The 22,908-nt window shown below is 40.1% G+C and overlaps 1 protein-coding gene across 6 annotated transcripts in view; it reads left to right on the top strand.

The window, feature by feature from the left end:
- CTNNA3 (catenin alpha 3) overlaps positions 1-22,908 on the top strand; it is a 443,012-nt gene that overhangs the window by 29,377 nt on the left and 390,727 nt on the right. For all 6 annotated transcript variants that reach the window (XM_051800260.1, XM_051800262.1, XM_051800261.1 and 3 more), the window contains 2 exons: positions 3,931-4,097; positions 15,587-15,706. In XM_051800260.1, coding sequence (XP_051656220.1) covers positions 3,931-4,097; positions 15,587-15,706 — 287 coding nt within the window. The remainder of the gene's footprint in view (positions 1-3,930; positions 4,098-15,586; positions 15,707-22,908) is intronic.

Here is a 22,908-nt window from a genome sequence, read left to right as displayed (position 1 = left end):
AGATGATCTTTTTAAGGTCCCTTCCAACCCAAACCATTCTATGATTTTGTATTATAAACCATTGTGGTTTTTTTTCTTGTTTGTTTGTATTTTTTTTTCTCTCAAGTTTGAGACTGGGACATTTGAAATACTCTCTTTTTACTGACTCTGGTATGTCCCTCCCTCCCTTAGTAAATGAGCTCCTTTTGACAACTGTGTTTCTCTGGAACTGTAAATCCACCAGCCTCTAATGGTGCAGTTCACAGGAGTGGGTGACTGGACTTTCTTGGCAACAATACCTCCTTGTGGGAGGACACAAGAATGGCATAAAATTCGCTGCATTCCGTGTGGATTTCACACTGCTGCAGCTAAAAATAATAACAAAAAAACGAGAGGAGAAAGCCAGTTGTAAATACAAATAGAAGAGAGAGTAATGTGATGGTTAGATTTAGCACGAAAAAGACAATCTATTCAAAGAAATAAGAAAGCATCATTCTGTTGATCTTGCCTAAACCAAGAGCGTGTGGCTGCAGTCTCAGTACGGACACAATGCCTGCCTCCGGCTGTCAGCTGACTGCCAGCAGGATTAGGGTTGACTTGTTTTGGAAGGAATTTCTGTGGAAGTTTCCGGACGTTTTTGGTGCTGGGTTGTCTTGGTTGGCGATAATTTGGAGGGGGTGGAGACCTCAGACATTAGTCTCCTCCCTCAGATTCAATGCCCCTGGTTGAAGAGAGACACCAAATATGGCTGTAAGTGAAACAATAACTCTTCACCAAGAAGAATGCTGATAACAATACTGATAAAACTGGGTTAAACCAATCGATAAGGAGAAACTGGGACAGGAGTCAGCACAGGGCTGGGAACACCCAAGTGACTGGAAGGACCTGCAAGACACCCGTTGGATCCAGTGGTGAAACTTTGTTGGAGCAATTTCCATGTTCTTTGCTCAAAGTGTCGCTCGCAGTCCAGATCCATCACGGTGGTGTGGAAGCCCCGGGTGGGCAGGGAAGCCCGAAAACTCAGAGTTACACGTGCTCAGGTTCAGGTGGGAGCACCTCCAGTATCTGCCCTGGGCTGGGGAGTTTTACACTGGATAATATAATACTGTGAGTCAGGGATACTTCAGGAGTCTTTGACCCTTCTAAGATGTTGCAGCTGTCTCGTATTTCAGTGCAGCTGAGTCCATTTTGGCTGATTATGGCTTATCAACAAGAGATGAATCCCTTCAGGCCAGGTGTGAATGTTCTGGGGAGTTATCTCAGCTGAGTCATCTGTGTAAGGAAAAAGAAGCACTACCCCACCTTGCAGAGTTTCATGGAACCAATGGAGTTGGAAAAGACCTTTGAGATGATCAAGTCCAAGTTTGTTACCTTCCTTATCTTGTTTAACACCCAGTTTATAGCCTCAGGTTTCGGATGTGCAGCTTCAACTCCTGGCCTGGATGGCCACTCTGCAAATTGTTAGCAAAGCACAGGGCTGATTGAGCCTTTAGCAACAAGAGTCCAGTCTCTTACAAGTACCTGGGCAGCCACTGCAGGTGGCCGAGTGTTGGAGTCATTAATCATTAGCAGTTCACTCTCTTTAAAGAAGGCAGAACACCAAAAAACCAGAGGCCTATTTGGAGAAGAGAGAGAAGGAAAGGCTGATACTAGAATTTTTGTGTAACCCAGGACATGGATAAAGTGCATGAATCCTCCAACGGTTTTCTACCTGTGGCTGAACCATGATTTTACCTTTCCTCGTGCCTAAGCAGAGATTTTTGTGAGCATGTGTGTAAGTGGCAGTCATTTGGCACAGCAGTAGCTGTCAATAGCTGATTAGCTAATGGTAGAACACCATTTACTTTGGGAGTCATCTATGTGTGTGTGCTGAAAAGAGTCTTGGAAATATCTGCCTGCCAATAATTGTGTAGTTATGATAGAGCCTGTCTTTGATTCTTTGAATTGCTTTTCATTTGATTGTCTAAAATAGTTGAAATATTATAAATACTGCCACCTTTCCAATTCCCTATTTGTGTCACTAAAAGGGCATTTTTTGTGTGTCGTTGTTTGTGACAAATGTAATTATGGAATAATATTCATTTGATGGGAATTACCATAAAAATAGATGAAATTGCATCAGACTGTCATGCTGTTCACTGTGTTTTAAGAAAGTTCTTGTCATGTTGTTGTTGGAGCTGTCATTTTCTGCTGTTTGCACTTCTGGCTCCTATCTGCCTAGCCTACATCTCATAGCTCTGTTTTAGGGTTGTGATTTTTATACTTGTTCTACTGGCCATCCCAGTTTATGTCCAACTCATTTCTAAGGGGCTGGTCATATTCAGACCCTTCTGGTTTTGTCTTTGCTCACAGAATCACAGGATGGTTGAGGGTGGAAGGGAGCTCTGGAGGTCAGGTGGTCCAATGCCCTGGCTCAGGCAGGGCCCGCAGTCTGCCCAGGACCATGCCCGGTCAGGTTTTGAATATCTCCCAGGATGGAGACTCCACAACCTTCCTGGTCAGCCTGTGCCCCTGCTGAGTCACTCACAGTGACAAATCATTTTCTGATGTTTAGATGGAATGTCTCCTGTGTGTCAGTGTGTGCTCGTTGCCTCTTGCCCTGTCCCTGAGCACCACTGAGAACAGTCTGATAACATCTTCTTTTCACCTTCCTTCTGGTGTTTGTGCAGGCTGGTGAGATCCCCCTGAGTTTTCTCTGCCCTCAACAGTCCCAGCTCTCTCAGCCTTCCCTCGTATGACAGGTGCTCTGGTCCCTGAATCAGCTTTGTGGCTAAGGGTATCCATGTTGAAAGGGTACTATTTTCAGATTTTGGGACTATTTGCACTTTTGAAGTGTCTCAGGTGCTTGAGAGACATGCAAATCCTTACAGCCATTGTCTTCTGGAAGGCATAATAGCAGAGACCTGGGCAAATAATCACATGTGTGGCCTGTGAATACGCAGTTCAGCCTCGTGTTTGTGGGAGGGGGAAAACATTACATTAGAGGTTTCTGAGGAGCTGCTGTGCTGTCAGAATTTTGTTTTTTGTTCCCAACTTTTATTAAATATTCCTGGCAATAGCACTGTTTCCTGTCCTCAGCTGAGCTATATCTCACTTCTTTCCTGATCCATTCAATTGCTAACTCACAGGCTTACCATTCACTCCTGTCTGGGCTTCTCACAACTGAGCACTTTCACTCCTTCCTAATTAGGCAATTCCTTTCCAATCTGTAGCTCTGCTTTCCTGGTCAGCTTTGTTTGGACCACTTTTACTGTGCACAGAGACACTCCTGGCTGGTTATTCTGAGTCAGTAATAGTGGGTTATTGGCTAATGTATACTGGCTAATGATAGTTGAGGCTAATGCATGACTGAACAAGGTGTGAATGTATTTATTAAACTTGGGTGTTTGTTACTGTTGTTATTGTTAAATTTAGTTAAATTTAATTAAAACTTCACGTCGGGGAGCAGTATATTGCTGTCCACTGGCACAGTCAGTAGCTGCATGGCATCGATTTCACGTATTTCATGTCAGTCAGATGTTTGAGTCTATGAAGTTTTCATTCCATTAACTTATATTTGTAATGAGGAGAACAATATTTGATTCCCTTCTGTGACCAGGAATTATTTAATAGCAAGGACACCAAAGTACAGACACCAAGGTACACAGTAATATAACAAGCAGTGACTAGAGAAGTTTAATGTATTGCCCCTGGCTTTGTTGTGTACGGTTAAGAGTAGTAGTGTGGAGGCCAAGGGAATTATTTCAGAATTAAATGATTCAGTAGAACAAAAAGGGAACACCATTCAAAATGTGGAACATCCTGCATGATCTGTAATAATTGGCCTTCATTTCAAGGCATTAGGGCAACAAGGAGATGCCAAGTGACTTGCCAGGTACCTGACGGAGCTTAAACGATTTCTTTCCCCCTGAGTGTTGCAATGCAGCCCATGTGTCTGTGTTCCTCTTGCAGGTCAAGCCCTGAAGGTGTCAGCAGAGGCGTTCACCAGCGATCCCTGCTCCCTGCCCCGCAGGCAGGCTGTTGTCCCGGCAGCGCGCTCCCTGCTCGCGGCTGTCACAAGGCTGCTCGTTCTGGCCGACATGGTTGATGTGGTGTATTTACTGCAGCATTTGACTGTGGTGAGTAAAGGCTGGCTTAACCCTTTAGCCACAGGTCTGCTGATGGTTCTTCCTGCACTGAAAATTCCTTTTGTGCTTGAGAATTGCAGGTCTCATGCACGTAACACTTTGGCACTTGGGGCAAATGTAGATTCCTGATGAAATTTGTGGAATGGACCAAAAAAAAAAGTCTTCTGCATGTAACTCAACATACTTGATCTGGGGAAGTATCCATACTATATGGATACATATCCCCAACTGTAGTTATCCATACAGTTGTATTTTAACTTTGTTTTAGTTCTTGTTTTATTTCTTATTTCCTATTTCCTTTCGATGCACAAAGCCTAGCAGAGCTAGGGAATAATTTATTTGTAGAGAATCTTAAAGGTGGGAATTTTATGTGGATATTTACAGAGGGAAAGAACTGAGTATGTAAGGGTCTGTCTCTGTGACAGAGACTGTCACTTTGTGCCAGAGATCAGCTGAAAGGAGAGAGAGATGACGGGTGAGAAGCTTGTCTGACAACTCCCCAGCTCCAGATATGTATTTGTATACTGCAGACAGAAGACTAGAAAATCCTAATGTTGGCAAAGCTTTAAAATTTGTGCAGTAGAAAACATTCACTAAAAGTCATAGCTCAAAGGAATAACGTGTTTCACAACTACATATCACAACAGTGATGTTTTGGGTCGTATTTTATCCACCTGGCTCCCTTTTATACAGAAGGGATGTCTTCTGTCTTCTATTCCATATAAAACTTACCAGTGGTCGTGTCCCATGTGAGCAGGCTTCCTTCCTTTTTTGAACACTGATTTTCATCTTGCCAGCATCATGCATCTGAACAGAGATGAGTTCCATTCCACCTGGTGTGTGTCTTTGCTGGGAAGAGTAAGGAATTGTCCTCTTTTTCGTTTTCCTTTTTCTTTTTTTTTTACCCCCAACACCTTCAGTAATGTCTGACAGACTGATAAAAGTACAGATTTCTGTTGACTTCCTAATATTTCAGGGCAGAGATGAATAATCAGTGCTATCTCTAATAATGCCTCATGCCACAAGAGGACCCACTGGCTTAAAGGGGACCATGTTGAACAAGTTCAGTTTAGTGAGGGCAAGAGAATGAAAATTTGGCTCCAAATCAGAGTAGGAAAAGTATTTCCTGATAAACCAACGTTGTGTGGATTTCAATACCGTGTTTGAAAGATCCACTGCTGACAATTGTTAGAGATGCAGTACAGGCTAAATAAACACTGCCTTGCAGCAGCTTACATGTTGTATATGTATTAAATTTGACAACTGTAAGAGAGGTGGCCAGTGTCTCTTGTATTCTTTGTGGTAAATTTTCCTAATTATGATATTTTTCATTGGTAGCCTATCACATTTTCCATACATATTTTCATAATCCTAGATGCACCCAGTATGTTTTACATGAGAGAACTAAAATTAGGTAGTTTTCTTTGCTAGAGTTCCAGTATTTCCAAACAGCTGTATAATTCACGTCAGGCTTCCCATTTGAAAATGAAAACAAACAATAACTGAAAATTATGAAAGAATGCAAAGTATCATGCAGAAAAAACTCCAGCACTGCAAAGAGTGCAGTTAAATTGTCATCTTCTCCCATACTTTAATTCAGTTCTCCTAATAGGAGTGAGAACTGAATTTGTCAATGACCTCTTAGAATAAATTAGTGTGGCGTAACACTCTCCATAATGCCTGTGTAAAAAAGACTCACTCTAGTTCTTGGAGCTGTTACATTTTCCATGTTTATTTAGTCTCTGCCCTGGCTGTTGAACTTGCCAACAGTGGTGTTGGCTGCAGTGGTGTCTTTTTATGTTGACATCTAATTAGGAAATCGCCTTAGAAGAGAATTTCAACGTGTGCTATTGACCATCCTTCTGTTTCTAACGACTTTTGGTCATGGCTCACTCGGCCAGATTTGAACGCAATTAAATATTTTAATGAATTTCAACCTGGCTCTTTTCTAAAGCCTTAACTTAGATCATTATACTTTAAAACTCCCTTAGGAATTCAAATTGTCTTCAATGTGGACTTGCTCCAACCAAAAGACATTGTATTCACAGTGACTGCAGTGTGAAAGGAGACCTTGTCTTTGCTGTATCCGCTCTAATACTCTTGATTTTTGCATGTTCACATGCCTTGAAAATCAACTCTCTTTAAAAGTCATTAGCTGTTTTTCTTCGCATTTGTTCTAAAATTTTAATACTTCTAACCACATTATCCTCTTCTTCAGATGTGAGTGTTATGGCTGTTATCATTTAAGAGATGAGAAATTTCATTGCCTTTTATTTCTATATCTCTGAGCTCTATAATTTTCATAGAGTAAAATGACATTATGAAGGACTGAGCTAAAGTTAATTTTAAATTATTAAAGTAAATAAATGAAATAATAGTAGAATAAAAGACATAAAAATTCTAACCAAGGAACTTTTGCTTGCATGTATAAAATGGAAGAAAGTGGTTCAGCATCATGAAAGAACCCTGTAAAGTATTAATTAGATCTTATTCAGTATAAAAGTATTTTGAGGGGCATTATCTATTTATCTATCTAATGTCTTTTATTTATTTAATAGTCTGTTTGTTATCTGCTTATGTATGGAATGTCAGGTACCTCCTGCCAGTTTATGTAGCCTCTAAGAGGATTGTTTTCTGTGCATTTGACTTGGACTTTGGGTGGGTTTTGACATCTGTGTAATAAAGTCTTTATATGAAACAGAATATGATGCTGAAAATGCTGAATATTTTTGTCACAAAAATACTGAAATGTGACATTTTAAAAGTAGAAATAACAGGTCAGTCAGTTTGAAAGATTTTGGTAATCCTGGAGGGAATTTCATTCCGCATGTTCATAAACACACATTTGTTAACAAGAACTGAGCCTTTTGTAGCAGTTTCATTAAAAAAGCAGAGAGAATTTTGGTTGTTTTAGGAATTCTATGGAATCTTCACCAAGCAAAGCGTGAATAAATGTGTGTAAATGATGCATCTTAGACGCCAGTACAAACTCTGTGTGACTGATCACATTCTGGCACAGTCCACTTTTGGCCATTTGTGGAATTTAGAGCCTTTTAAGAGTATGAGAATGCAGTGCAAACAGCAAGATCCTTTTAGAGTACACTGAAGAAATAAAAATACATCACACCAATAAGAAAGGTTTTGCTTCTTTAAACAACTTTTTTTTTTTTTTTTAACCAGGGAAGTGTTTAAATAAATAGCTGTTTGTATCTGAGTTTCCATACCTATTTTAGAGTTTGAAATCTCTAATAAAACAACTGCATTGTGAAAAATGTAGTCAGACAAAGGGCTATCTCATGCCCTTGGATTCAGAGCTGTATTACAGCTCATTCATTATGGTTAGTAATGCTCGATATTGTTTAATTAAGTGAATTAACAGACTAATGGAATTGCTTGAATTTATTGATCAGGAGAGCACACAAGAAGATAACAAGTTTTGAGAATTTAATTCAAGGAGCATTGGCAGTCTGTCTTTCTCTAATTGGTTTCAGATCATGCTGAGCCAACATGTTTTATCTGCCTCTTTCCTCTTCTTGTCATGCTTGTAGATTTACTGTTTAAGTCTTCGTATTTTTCATTAAAGCCTCAGACAGCGTGATCTTTATAAAATGCTTGCTTAGAGTTACTTAAAACTCTTGCCAGGAAATAAAAAAAAGAGAATGATTACAGATAAGAAGCAACTTGTGAACTTTGACCCTGTGAGCCCAGTGCTGTCTGTTCCTCCCTTTTCTGCAGAGTATTCATCAGCATTAAACATTTTTTGAGCAGAACACAGTATGATTACATAGAAGAAGAGAGGTAAGTCATCTCAGGCCTACAGAGACTTCAGGTGTAGGGACTTGGTTCAACTCCCATGACTGTGATTAATTGATTTAGCCTGTCCAGATCCCTCTGTAGAGCCTTCCAACCTGCAGCAGATCAGCTTGGCCCATAGACCTGTGTGTGTCTGAGTGGTGGAGCAGGTTGCTAAACACTTCCCCTTGGATTGTGGGGACTTCATTCTGCTCCCCATCCCAGCCTTCCAGTTCAGGGGCCTGGGTTGTCTGGAAAACAACTGGTCTTTCTTTTAAAGACTGAGGCAAGGAAAGTGTTAAGTACCTCAGACTTTTCCTTGTACTTTGTCACTGTTTTCCTCTGCACCCAACAGAGGATGGAGATTCTCTTTACCCTTCCTTTTTTTTGCTAATGTATTTACAGAAACCTTTATTATTGTCTTTTATGGCAGTAGCCAGATTAAATTCTACCTTCTTCCTGCCTTCCCAGTACCATGGCAAGAGAAATCTCTGAACATAAGGAGTGTTAAGAAGGTGACAGGAGTCTTTCTGGAGAAGATCTGGTTTCTCCTTTGGTTTATACTCCTATTTATTTTCTCATTAATCAACAGAAATGGATTCTTGGTACTAATTGGATGTTGGTCTATGGTACATGGGATGCAGTTGTTTTTAATCAGGGCTGCAGTGTTTATCATTGCACTTTGCAAATTCTGTGGCTCTCTGAAATGCGGAGTAAATAACAGAGGAAAAGCAGCTTCCAAAGAATTACTTTTAAGAGTTAGGCTTTTCAGAGTGTCCTTTTGAGTACAACAAGAACCTGGATCCACTTCTGTGCTTGCTATAGGAGCCTCTTGGCTGCTGCTTTGTAACTCATAAAAATAAATCATTGTCAAGCTGCAAGAAGATAAATTCCAGATGAAATAAATTATAAGCAGCTATGACACAAAGGTGATTGTGACACAGGTTAACATGGAAGACTTGAAGTCATCAGGAGCACGACTGAGTGTGAGAAATCCATATTGTGTCTGGTGATGAAGTTTGAAAATTATTTTGAGAGAGTTGGAAGGTGGGATATTGGACAAGCAGAGGCCTATTTGAAATAATTACTTGGACTGTGCAAATGCCTGCGTGCTCCAGCCAGTGACTAGGACCCCACTGCAGTCGACTCTTGGAAGCAATCGAGGAAAGGACATTGCTAAATGGCTTCCTTGAGCGTTTATTACTGTGTTTTGCTTCTGCAGCAACAGTTACCACTGAAGTGCGGTGCTTATAAGAGAATAATGTGGAAGTGATGTTCTGAAATTTCCTTCTATAGAGTGCTAATATTGGAAGGCAAATTCTAGGCTGGGAAAATAGTCTCGGGAAATCAACTTGGCACATTATTTATTGCTAGTATGGCAATGAAGTCAGTAGAATGGCTTGTCTGATCAACAATTATTTGTATCTCAAGCCTGCACAGATCATTCTGATCTAGAGAAATTTATTTTGTAACTTGTTCTTGCTTTGGGAGGCAGAAATGAGGAAATGCATGCAGAACAAACAGTGTCTGCTTTATCATCAAAATGCATGTCTTCAGACCTGCTTAAAATGAGAGCAAAATCATCTGATATTTTCTGAATGGAAAAAGCTATGTGAACTGCTCTCCACAAATCTCTACAAAGGAGGCACATTGCCCATTCCATTACAGCAAAATATGGGGAGAGCAACTACTTTCTCATAAGTATGTGTGTTCTGTAATTGGAGTTTGAGAGGTTTTGAATGTTTTTTTTTCAACCACATCTCTGAATAATTTAAAATAGTACATTTTGTATAATTTAGTCTTTTAAAGAACCAGTACGTTATTAAAACAGGAAGGTATTTTTCAACGAACAGCTTCCTTATGTCAGAATGGAAGTAAAAGTTGCTTTTTGTCCTTAATTCAACTTGTATTAATCCATGTGAAAATGAAGAGAAATATTTCACCAATAGAAAAAATAGTCCAGTGCTATCGCACAGTGGAAGATGATAGCACTGATATTCTGAAATATAAGTACTCTTTTACTTCTGCAGCTCTAGACAAAGCAGAAAAGAGTAATTTCTCCTTATTCTTGAATAACAGATTGGCGTTTTGTAGCATTGGCCCTAAATGTGAACCAAGTATGTAGAAGGGCTCTAAGTAAAGGATGTGCAGCAGGCCATTTGATTACATCGTCCTTGTAACTTAGCTGGACTCCCAGGCAGGTGACATTAAAGGTGTGTGGTTTGTCAAACAGCATCTTGCACAGACTGCAGAAACAGTGTCTGCTGCCTCCCACACCTCTTGCTGTTGATGTGGAGATTGTAAAGTTTTTGCTGGGAATATGACTTCGTATTCTGTATTTAATGATGTCTCCTCCCGCCTTTCTGAATTGTAAGCAATGAAACACTTTGCACTGCATGTTTCTAATCTCACATTTTCGTGGCCTGGCCTCTTCTTTAGCTAGGAAGCCATTAATTTTCATGGCCCATGTTGAGGTTCTCAGGATTGCCAAGGGAATGCCATTAGAGAATTTTGTCCACCTGAGACCAAACAAGCTCCAACCTGAGTAGTGCAGAAACCTCTTCTCTTTGAACTCATTGCCTCATTTTTGTTACATATGACAGAAGAGAAGAAGTTCCAGGGTTCCTGAATGTATGTGGAGGGATAGTGGAGAAAAAAATCAAAATGACTACATCAGGAGCTCGTAAAGACAACAGAGGATTCTCAGCTCTTAGTTGGCTTTACTGTAGGAGAAACTGCAGTCAGAGCTCATGTCTGTTTTTTGACATCACAGTGAGTTGTGAGACTACAGGAAGTGCCAGGGTACTTGCTCTAGTCCTACACTTTTTGGTTTTGTTTTTTTTTTTTGTGTGAAAGGAATGCTGTAATGTTTGTGAATGGAATATAATGTTCTTCTGTTTAAGTTATGAAATTGTGTGTGCAGTATCTGTGCTACGAAGTTATCTATGGTAACTTCACAAACAGAAGCAGCTCTGATTAAATCATAGAGATAAAATCAGTCCAGGTGGTTACCCAGTAGTGCCACAGAGAGCAAAAGTAGTAAAGGACTGCTACTTCTCAGCTTTCAGAAACTGTCAAAGCACTTTGAAAAAGTGACAGGCGAAAAAGGGTGTGAGTGAATCTCTTATGGTTATTTACATTTGGTTATTGGTGAGAGGAAAAAAACCAAACTAGTATTTCCTTTCACCTCTAGACAGTAGAGATAAGAGAGGTTTTCTTGCCATTCACCCCACCAGTGGTGGTGCACACTGATAGAAGAATGACGCAGAAAGATCCAGATGTGGTTTTAAGTTTAACAGGTGCTGATAACCTTTGTATGCCCAAGGCCCTTTTTTGATTTCTTGTTGGTGGCAGTGAAAAGAGCATATGCGTGTTTTCTGAAAATGGCTTGGTTTTTTATTTATTTTTGAGTAAAAAAAGAGTTTTTCCCTTTCATCTAAAGACAAACTTCTCAGTGGATGTCCTGGCAGTTACCCTTCTATTTTTTTGAAGAGTGTTACCCTTGGAGTTACACATTTGGTTTGTATTTGCTCGTGCTGGTTCTTACGTCTCTTTCCAGAGAGCCAAATGCATTATTAATACTTAGGTTGCTTCAGGGCATAAGAAAGTGAGTGAGCTTGCTAGTAGAACTCCTGCCAAATGAAGAATTGAAGCTATGGGATTAAGTACATTCTTAAAAGGATGATGATGATGATGATTCTACAGCTGTGTTGTTGTCTAACATGTTGATGATTATATATAAAAAAAGGAAGAAACCTCCAAAAAAACCTGGACCATACATCAATTTAGTGAGTTTGGGAATCATTGGAGACATTATCCCTGTTTTATTCAACCCCACAAGAGGGTGCAGCAGCTTTGGGCTAAGTTCTGGAGAAACATGTCATAGTTTGAAGCAGAGGGTGTATGACAAACTTTACAGGTATATTTTGAGTAGCTTCTTACACACTTATAAAATGGGAGCACTGTGGAGCACTATGGATAGCTTTTGGTCACCTTAAACTGTACTCAGCTCTTGTTTGCACACATTGTAATTAAATTTACTTTGACCTAAGGGAATAGCCAGGAGTGGGAATTGATGAAAGCAAGCACTGCAAATGCGAGGCTTGGAAATCAACTCTGGGGCAGAGAGAAAATCTGAAAACAACAAATCATACAAAAAGTGGAAGATAATGAAGCCAAATGGAAAAGAGTAGAGAGTCTTGCAGTTTTGTGTCGGCGTTTCTGTTCTGTCACCCCTATTGTTACAGAATTCAGGAACGTATACTTTGGGTGAGAAAGCTTTCTTTCATTTTTTGGCAGCAAACACTTCAAATGCAACTAGAAAGTCTCCAGTTAACCTCTAGTGGTGCTGAAGGAGGCAGAGTAAAATAAATTACAAATAGCTATAAACACTGCCTTAAATTGATTTTTGGTTATGAGAGCAGTGAGACTGAAATGAAGGCTGCAGTGTGGCAAACATGAAATGCTACCTTGCCTGATGATTCCAGGGTGTGTGTTGTAAATCATCAGTGAAAATCTACTGCAGCTGCTTATTATCCTCAAAGAGGAATTACCTAGTGGCTGTTCAACAGCATATACAGCTTGGGCTTGAGCTCAGTCAAATGCCCATGGAATGGGTCACACTGGAGCACTCTACATCTATGATCAGCACTAGCTGTCAGTTCTGTAGTCAGCTTGCTGACTGAAGGGGGGGACTGAAGGGACTGAAGATGAGTAGAGGTTTGGCTTTGGTTTTTTTCTTTCCCTTCTGCTGCTGTTGTTCATTTTTCCAATTCAGTGACTGTAGTTTTAGCAAAGGTATAGAGAAGTGGTTGCTGTAATTACTTCTGAAGTGCTTGGTTTTCCAGAACTGACTGGAAAGCAGTCCATTACTTTTGGTCTTTTGCCTCATTCCCTGGATATCAGTACCACATGTGAGCTTACAGTGGGTAATTCATCTACAGGGCCTGTAACCAGTAAGCTAAGTCACTGTTTTGGAGGATTTACAAGATATGTAGTTCTTCTTGATTATATAAATGTAAATAAATAAATGTTTATAGACTTGCTCCTGATGGTAATCACTGTGATAACAAAATATTTCTAAACTGCTTAGAGCTTTGCAGCTGTCACATGCTTGTGAGGTGAAAAAGACTATTTACAGATAGGGAAACAGAGAAAGTCAGAGGAGAAGGTTCATGATTTCCTTGAAGGTAGCAAGGAAGCTGGACCTCCAATTCTCCTCCCACACAAATCTTTGCCTCTCTGTTACAGGTCCTACAGCTGGGCTGATATTGTGCATCTCTTTGAAAAATACCAGTCCTATTTTTAACAATAGTGTATGTGAGCAGAAATGTGGGAGACAATAAAAAGAGTTTTTTCATATATATTAATGGAAATAGGCAGTATAGAAATATCATTGGCCTGTTCCAGGATCAGGATGTTCACCTCCCAGACAGCAGAGGAGTTTAGTGTTTTCTTTGCCTCTGTCTTCAACATGGATGATGGACCAAGGGGGTCTCAGTGCCCTGAGCTGGAGGACCACAAGTGCGAGAACAAGCAACTTCCAGTCGACCCTGAAATTGTGCGGGACCTGCTGCTCCAGCTGGATCCCTGAAAATCTATGTGGCCTGCTGGGATTCGTCCCAGATTCGTCAAATAGCTGCTGATGTCATCAGAAAACCTCTCTTGATGATTTTGGAGTGGTCTTGGGAATCCAGAGAGGTCTCAGATGACTGGAAGCTGGCAAACGTTGTCCTGATTTTCTTCAAAGGACAAGAAGCAGGACCCCAGAAACTACTGCTACTGCGATTGAGGCCTGTCAGTCTCACTTCAGTACCTGGAAAAGTTATGGAGAAGATTATTCTGGGAAGTATTGAAAAACACCTGAAAGACAGTCATTGTTCACAGCCAGCACAGCTTCATGAGGGGAAAGTCCTGCTTATCCAACCTGATTTCCTTCTATGGCAAGGTAACCCACCTAGCCGATCAAGAGAAGCCAGCTGGATTTGAGTAAAGCTTTTGATCCTGTCTCTCCCAGGATCCTTCTGGACAAACTGTCCAGCCCACAGCTGGATAAACACACCATGTGGTGGGTGAGCAATTGGCTCATGGGTTGAGCACAGAAGGTGACAGTCACTGGGAGGACACCAGACTGGTGACCTGTCACTGGTGGGGTTCTGCAGGGCTCCATGTTGGGCCCTGTGCTCTCCAACGTCTTCATCAGTGACTTGGATGCAGGACTGGAAGGGACAATGAGCAAGTCTGCAGATAACACAAAACTGGGAGGAGCTGTTGACTCCCTTGAGGGCAGGGAGGCCCTGCAGAGAGACCTGGACAGATCCCAGAACTGGGCAATCACCAACCAGAGGAAGCTCAACAAGGGAAGTGCCGGATTCTGCCCTGGGATGGGCCAACCCTGGATGGATGAACAGACTGGGGAATGGGAGGCTGGAAAGCAGTGCCAGGAAAGGGCCCTGGGGGTCCTGGTTGATGGCCAGTTGTCCATGAGTCAGCAGTGCCCTGGCAGCCGGGAGGGCCAACCCTGTCCTGGGGGGCATCGGGCAAAGCATCACCGGCTGGGCCAGGGAGGGGATTGTCCTGCTCTGCTCTGACCTGGGGAGGCCTCACCTGCAACATTGGGGCAGTTTTGGGCACAGGTAGTATATAAGAAAGATATTAAGACATTAGAGAGTGTATAAAGGTGGACAATGAAGATGGTGAAGGGCCTGGAGGGGAAGCCATATGAGGAGCAGCTGAGGGCACTTGGTGTGTTCAGCTGGAGAAGATGAGGCTGAGGGGAGACCTCACTGCAGTTACAACTTCCTTGTGAGGGGAAGACACTGGGCTCTGCTCTGTGATGACCAGTAACAGGATCTGAGGGAATGGCCTGAAGTTGTGTCAGAGGAGGTTTAGGTTGGATATTGGAAAGAGGGTCTTCCCCCAGAGGGTGGTTGGGCACTGGAACAGGCTCCCTTGGGCAGGGGTCACGGCACCAAGTGACAGAGTTCAAGAAGTGTTTGCATGATGCTCTCAGGCACAGGGCGTGACTCTTGGGGATGGTCCTGTGCAGGGTTGGACTTGATCCTTGTGGGTCCCTTCCAACTTAGCATATTCTGTGATATGAAAGAAGTTTTAACTTCTAAAAGTAAGATCTGTAATGAAGTATAATTAAAGTTGTCACAGCTTTTGTGCAGAATGTGAGCACACTGCCCGCAGTGATTATCCGGTCTTTCAAATTACTGTTGATAAGAAACACCCTTTCATAATATATAAATATAATATATTTATAATATAATATATACATTCTACTTGTAGGCTTGATATAATGAGGAGTTCACGGCCTGTATAAAGTTTCATATGCTTTTCTTAGTTGAAAAAAAAGTATTTAAATATATACCAATATATGTTATATCCTGTAACGTGGCATAGAGAAAGAACTCACCTGTAGAGGTTGTGTTGATTTCCAGTGTTTTGTCTTATGCAAGCCTGACCTATGAAGTTAGAGGACTTCATTTAACTGAACAGGGCATATTGCTTTGCATTCTGTAATTAGTTTCAAAACAAAACTACAGAGATATCTAAAAGGTTAGAAGTGACACAGCTCCATAACATTAGCATTTAGTAGAATAAAATCCTAATACAAAGTAAAACACAGCAACTGTGTGAATTACAATTTTTTCTTTTTTCTTTTTTTTTTTTAACCATCACAGTTTCAAAGAACATTTGAATCTTTAAGAAATGTATCCAGTAAATCTGAGCTACAGAAAACCTACCAGAAGTTTCGAAAAGATCTGGAAAATCTGGATTATTTGGCATACAAACGTCAGCAGGTAAGAACACGGCAGCTTGGTAAGAAGACATAGAATACTGGACATAAACCCGGTGGATGGTAAAAGGGGTGTGTTTGATGGAGTTCCTGTCCTGTCAGTAGGGTTCTGTGCTTTGTGCAGGGTTGTCAGGTGAGGCAGCAGGAGGGGTGACAAGGCTGTTTAATGCATATGATGTTGGACTGCCTGTGTTGTGATTTCTCAGCAGAGAGGAGGACAGGCAAAACAAGTAAGTGAGGCTTAGCAGACTGTTGAATTTTGCATTAACATGTAACAGTTTACTGTTGCACTTCTATTGAAGTGCCTAGAAGTACTGTTTGCATTCTTTTACTTGAAAAATGAGCTAAATCCATAAGTTAATGTAATTTGATACTGACTGTACATTCAAACCACTAATTGTTTCTTCTTTAGAAATGAATTTCTGAGGTTAGGTTGCGTAAGACTTTGAAGCGTACACAGTCTTTGACTTGTGCTTGCAAGATCAAGTTAAATTGAATTATTAACATGTATTTAATGTTGGATATTCTGTCACTTATACATAGCTTATGTGAAAATGTCAGCTCTCATAATAAGTATTCACATTTTTTTTGTCTTGATAACATAAGACTTTGCCTCTTTCAGTGTGCAGGAGAAATGCTGTGACACTTCTTGTTGTGGTTTGTATTTTCCTTAAATCAGTCGCTTGGTGTCAGTGTTGTCAAACAGTTCATTTGCTTGGGAGCAAATCACTTGCAGCTGTTTCTATCAATATAATTGATTAGATTACCTGGGTCTTAGTTAATTTGCACTGTATACCTGAGCAGTAGTTATATGGTTATGCTGAGTAGTATTTTATCTGCTTGTTGATACCAAGATTTTCTCAATATAGCTCAATAGAACTTGCTGCAGAATCTGCAGTGAGGGATTTGAAAAGTTGCTGTATCTATTTAGTATAGAAGATGCTTTGAATTTTGTCCTGCTGGGATAAGGAAGTGATTTTTCTGTGAAAAGATAGACAATTGTTTTGAGTACTGTGCAAAAATCACAGCCCTGGTTTGGGACTGAAGCTATTGTGAGTTTGTGACATGTTTGTGGAGTATGGGCATTTAATTGATAACAATTTATATACTCTCATATTAGCTTAAGGGTATATTCATAGCCCCACTGTCAAAATGTTGAGTAACTGCCATCTGTTTGGAGACAAACAATTATATATAATATGAATATGAATATGAATCCATTCAGGGTAAAATAAGTGGTTTATGGACTAAAAGTAACGAATATTGCTTTTGAATGAAACACAGTTATCCACTTCTGTCCTTTTTCTTCAGACATAAGGCGTGAAGTGGAATATAGCAATGTGATTCTTCAGTGGTAAAATTTACAGGACAGATGGGAAATTGAAACTGTGCCTTTTAAATGTTGCTTCAAATGACCCACATTGACTCTGATTTATAAGCACAGACCACACGCCGATGAGTGGTAGCAGTATACAAGAGGCAAACTTGTTTGGAATGGTGGTTTATATTAAGCTGTTTTTAACTGGCAATATTCAGAATGTGGTAGATCATCCCAAATTTTCAGATAGCCAGCAGATTGCCAACAGAAATGTCTCTTTAAAATGCTCAGTGAGGTCAAGAATGCAGTTCTGCCTTTCTTTATACTAACCCCCAAAGTTGTTAGCAGATGTTGGTCAGCCTTTCAAAACTTCAGGTTCTAATTTTGCACGTGGTTGAGTTGAGCTGGTGTGGAAGTGGTCAGGGTGGTGAAATTCTTCAGTGGTTACAGAGCAGGAAGATGGGAAGTTCTCGGAGTTGGAGACATCGTGTTGGAAAGCAGAATGGTGTGGATGACATCTAGTATTTTGGTCAAGAAGCCTGAACAATGCTCTTTGCCATTCTTCTGTGTCCCAAACGTGATATGAAGTATCAAACCACTTCTATATGTCATGTCTTGTTACTGTTGCTGTCTGTAGAGGACTCCCAGTGTGCTTGAATCTGCTTCAGTGTGTTAAACTGACTTAAAATTCCTTGCTTTTCGGTGATCTCAATATTTTGTTGCTCAGTTGCTTGCTTATTGCTCTCTCTCCTCAATCCAGATGGATGTCCCTTCATCCATGAAACTTATGGTGACCTAATCTTTCTGTGTGCTTCCAGAGTTGTGTTGCATGTGCCAGAGAAATTCCTTTGGGTTGGGAACATCAGTTTATAGCCAGGCTGCCATTTTGAAGCCTGCCAGGAGATTCTTGTCTCTCAGAAATGTTTTTCTTTCTTGTCCAGGAGATAGTCTGGCAACTCCTTTGAACTAAAACAAGCTTTTGATTTCTTTGATACTGTCTCATCTCTGAGATTTGACTAAAAAAGAATAGCTCCATGCCACAGTGAGCAGTAGAACTATTCTCTTGCTCTGTGACTTTTTAGAATGTTTCCAATAAGAGCTAAGTCAGCTTTACATGGGTTTGGATTAACCTAAATATTAACACATCTGCAATATGAATAATTACAGTGGAAATGAGATAGGACAAAATGGTAAAGCACTTGGGGATAAGAGAGGACTCTGATCCCAGCACTGCTCTTGGAATACTGTAGTAGGTGCAGGCTTCCTTTTTTCTTGTGTGTGTCTTTGTTCCTATTGAAGGGAAATGGTCCATATATTGTTCAGCTGGAACAGTACTGGTTTAAGGCTATTCATTATAATTATCTTACTGTAAGGTCATTTCAGGAATATTGGGCAATAGCTACAATAAAAATGGAATTATAATCAAATCCAATGGTATTTAGCACCTGTCAAACTGAAAAAATATCACAGTTGCTGCTGGTTTCAGTGTTAACAGTGCCTTTAGGGTGCTGCTGGCTGTAATCCAGAACTTAGTTTTCGCCTATAATTCTCCATCGGTGTGGTCATCTAACTGTTGGCAACAGGACTTCAGTATGTGTACACACACAAAAGCAGTATCCTGTTGTAAAGCTATGCTAATTTAAAGCTTCCTTACTTGATTTGATTTTGGTTTTGGTTGTATTCCCTCAAGGTAATTGTGTGTTAAAATTCTGAATCTATGTGAAACTCTTTTCGTTATTCCATTTTACAATCCTTTTAGGATTACTTTCTGATGACTGTTGTGTTAGAAATTCAAGAAGTTAAGGGCTGTATCAAAGATGCTTTTGGGAAATAATGTTTCCAGGAGATGGAGCAGAACCATTGCCTGTTTTACTTCACATTAGCCCATTGTTACCTGTCTTCATGACCATACAGGCCAAGTTTGCATTTTAAAAGTTTTAATTTTGAATGCAGACTTGCTCCTACAGTCAAATGATATTTCTTTTTGTTAAAATGGACCGAGTGCACTTTTATTCTCTGCCTTTGATTGTTCAAAACTTTGGGGGTAGAGAATTGAGAGGGTGAACTTGTGAAGACTCGTGGGGCAAACGGTTTACAAAGCATGCTGAAATTTGGAGGGAGTTCAGGGGGAATTATTTGTTGTTAAGAAAACAAGCATAATGATAGAAAACATAAAGAACTCAGTCGTGGGGCTTATCTGGAAAAAGTTATGGCTTAGAAATGTCAGAAATAGAGGTACTTGATTAAAGCTCTGTTCTAGTACACAGAAATATGACAAAATCCAATGGATGGAAGTCAGAAAAATTCAAACAAGAAAGCAATTGACAATTAACTACAGAGATGGCTTAGTTAAGAGGTGCAGTACATTAATCATTGCTTGTAGCCTTTATATCCATTATCCATGCCTTTCTAAAAGATATGGAGTAACTGAGATGCAAATCAAAGGGCAGGAATTAGGAAATTTTTATGGCTTGTGCTATTTAATGAATTTGAATGAGAATTCACTTCTTTTTTTTCTCTAGACTTAGGAATGACAGTGCATTTGGTTGTGTATTTGAGGGTAAAGGCAGAATTATGTCTTTTGAATTGCTATCTTGGATTAATAAATGGGTGAATTTATTTGCTTTTGTATTTACCACTCTACCACTGTAGAAACATTTGCAGGGTTGGATGTAATGAAGTCTTGTTTAGGATTTTTCAAAGAAGCCTAGGACTTCACTCTTGAGTAATTTTAAGGACATACAGGCATTTGATTCCCATTAGTTTTCTGAAAACGCCTTCTCTCCTTTCCTCCTTTAATATTTAGTCACACGATATTGATTATAAAATGAGAGTATAGGTTGTATTTCCAGTATTCTAGCTGCTTATTATCCCTTGACGTAAGAACAACTATCTATCATGTTGTTGTGTAATTAAAGTAGTCGATTTATGCATTCATTTTAAAAAAAGCAAACAACAAATCAGTCTCAGTGTCTAAGAGAGTGAAAAATTATGACAGTTCTGTTTTGAGGCACCTGACGTGTTTTAGTAATTCCGTGATTATAGTTCTGTCGTTCGGCCATTGCTTCTGTCTGTCCTGTGTATCTGTGTGGCCTCCTTAGTGGGTGAAGAGGATTTCCTTCTCCCTGCCCACCTGAAAGTGCTGAAATTCCCCTGTTTATATTTTTTTATACATAGTCAGGGTGGTAGGGAGGAAGACTTCTGTATCCCCCCTCCACATTTGCCACAGTGTGTGCCATCGTTTTGCAGCTCGGCTTTTCAGTTGGACGTGCCTGCCTGTAGTGCCAGTCTTGCACGATTTTAATTTGCAAACAATTTGTATCTCACTGTGTGCAGTTTTTCTGTCTCTGCATGGAAGCTAGACCTCTGAGGGAAAAAAAAAAACTTTTCTGGGAAAATAAAACAGAGAACTTATTTTTTAAAAACAATGGTTTGGCAGCTTCTGTGTTTGGTGTGGATTTTATTTTGGTGTGTGTGGCCCATGATATGGAGAATTGGTGAGCTCACTGTACAGCTGCTCAGGGAGCAGGGGGAGGGTTTTTCTGGTCTTCTCATATATAGAATTTTTACTTTTAAAAATCTGAGCATCAAAATTAGGTAAAATATACAAGAAACTTCAGGGGGAAACCCAGAAAGTGTAGTTGTACAGTTGGTCACATTTGCATCCATGTGTCTGATAACTGTTCTGTTGTTAATGCCAAAGCTGCTTGATGCTGATGGCTTCATCCAGCCTGACCTTAGTGTGCTGAGGGAATAACAAGAAGTTGATTTTTACCAAGTAATTAAAAGTGTTATTATAAAGGAGCACTCCAATTCTAAAAATGTATTGAAAGTGCTGCTGAAAGTATAAACACTGGCAAACTGAAGAGTGCATGGGATTCCTCTTCGGACCAATGAAGGTGTATCCAAAACTCGGAGGAACAATTTGCACTTAATTGCTTTTTCTGCAGCTGTGATAAATGGATGAAATTTAAAGACACAAGGAGGTATATTTTTGTCTTCCAAATGTACAAGGAGTGAAGTAGTTACTCAAATCCTACCAACAATGCAGTCATGAAGGTCTTGTTGTCTCAAACGTCTTTGAAATGTTCTCCTGTGAGTTAGTATGTTTTGGAATTTGGGGGAAATGGACAGAATTCTGGTTTATTTTTGCATCTAGAATGAGATATATGAGAAATAATATCTTCCCCCTTTTTATATAGCCTGTGAAGGATCTAAGTAGTTAGTATGTAAAGTCTTCAGCCTCCAAGATAAGAAGACTCAAACTATTATCTGAGGTGCCCATAGCAAAACCCCTTCAAAACTTTGATATTAGAAGGGAGGAGTTCTGAAACAGTGATCTATTTTCAGAAATAAAACCAGTGATACTGTAAAGAGGTTGAGATAGACATGTGGGATTTCTTTAAACCTACCTCTCACTTTCCTGAGAAAACAGAAGGGGACCTGTCGGGAGCCTGGGAGTTGAGCAGAGGGCTAATAAAGCTCCCCCCCAGTCTTTTCAAAGCTCAGACTGTTGCTGTTTCTATGAAACAGTTACTTTTAGCTGTGCCCAAAATGTCCTGAGTTTGGATAAAAGGTTCCTGTCTAGTCTTGCCTCTGATAAATGTAGCTAAAATGTCTTAGGAGCCAAGGATGGATGATGCTTCAAGTTCAACCATGGAGTCCCCAGGTCATTTAAAAACAAACAATACCAAATAGAGTGTGACACTGGGAAGGAAATGAGGTCTTCAGCTGGAATTAAGTTACAAAACCAACTAAGTAAGTAATATTAAAAGGGCATGACTTTAAAAAGCTGATAAAGAATATTGAATGATTCCATGGGGGACTTGCAAACACCACTGATTTTGTACCTGGACATTTGCTTTGGTGCCATATATGTCTCCTATAGGAAATGTGATGTGTGGGTAGTTTATTTCAGTGGTAAACAGGGGCTCAGCTTAGAACTCCATACTTTCAGTAGACTAGAAACCAGATTTTTCCCCCAAATGAAATAGACTGTTAATTCAGATGGTATGTTTATTCTAAGGTGGGACAAACCCACAATTTGTGGAATGTAAACGGGATCAGAGTCTAAGGAGAATAATACTTAATGATGCAGCAATAACTGACAATCTGACAGAGTATTCTGCCAGGCAGCAATGTCCACTCAAGGAACAAACAAAACTATACTTTTATACAGCAGGAGTGAGGTGAGCCTTAAAAGGACAAAATCATTTAGAGTTGATAGTTTTTGATTTCTCGGGACAGTTTATTAAAAGAAAACAACAAAAAAAAGGTAGTGCAAAGTATTTGTCAAGTGTATTTTAACAGATGCCATCACTGAAAAAGCTGAGTTTAGTAAGCTCTTTCATGTTCATTCTAGATGAAGCTGCATACTGTGCTCCCCAGCCATGCTGACCGTTGTCTTTATCTAAAATGTTAAAACCTCCAGTGACAGATTCCACAACATCCCTGACTCTTCTTACATTTCAAATTCTTTTTGCTAGTGTTTAGTCTGAATCCCTCTTTAATACATTCGTGATCATGGCATCTTGTACTTCCTACTATAAAAATAAGAATCAGATTATTCCTTTTTACTGTGCTGTGCTCTTGTGTGTATTATCATGATCGTGCCTGTCTCCCAGGTTTCTCTGCAAGTTGCTCATCTTTCCTGCTAAGTCATGCTTTTGACATCTTCTGTTATATCCTGTGGCTCAAATGCTTCTACCCCATTATTAAAGGATGCTGTTGATAAGTAGAATGGAAGGATTTCTTCCAATGTCTTCTGTTTACACATATGTGATTTGACTTCTCTTGGTAGCACAGCCATCTTTGTGACTTTTTTAGGCAGTTCCTGTGAAGTGTTGCCTAATGGGTTGTTAACAATCATCCCTTGTGCAGCTGACTGT

The sequence above is a fragment of the Manacus candei genome, unplaced genomic scaffold, assembly GCF_025592945.1.
Source record: "Manacus candei isolate 608988 ecotype Guabito, Panama unplaced genomic scaffold, ASM2559294v1 h1tg000050l, whole genome shotgun sequence".
Classification (NCBI taxonomy): Eukaryota; Metazoa; Chordata; class Aves; order Passeriformes; family Pipridae; genus Manacus; species Manacus candei.
This window is presented reverse-complemented; position numbering and strand designations above follow the sequence as displayed.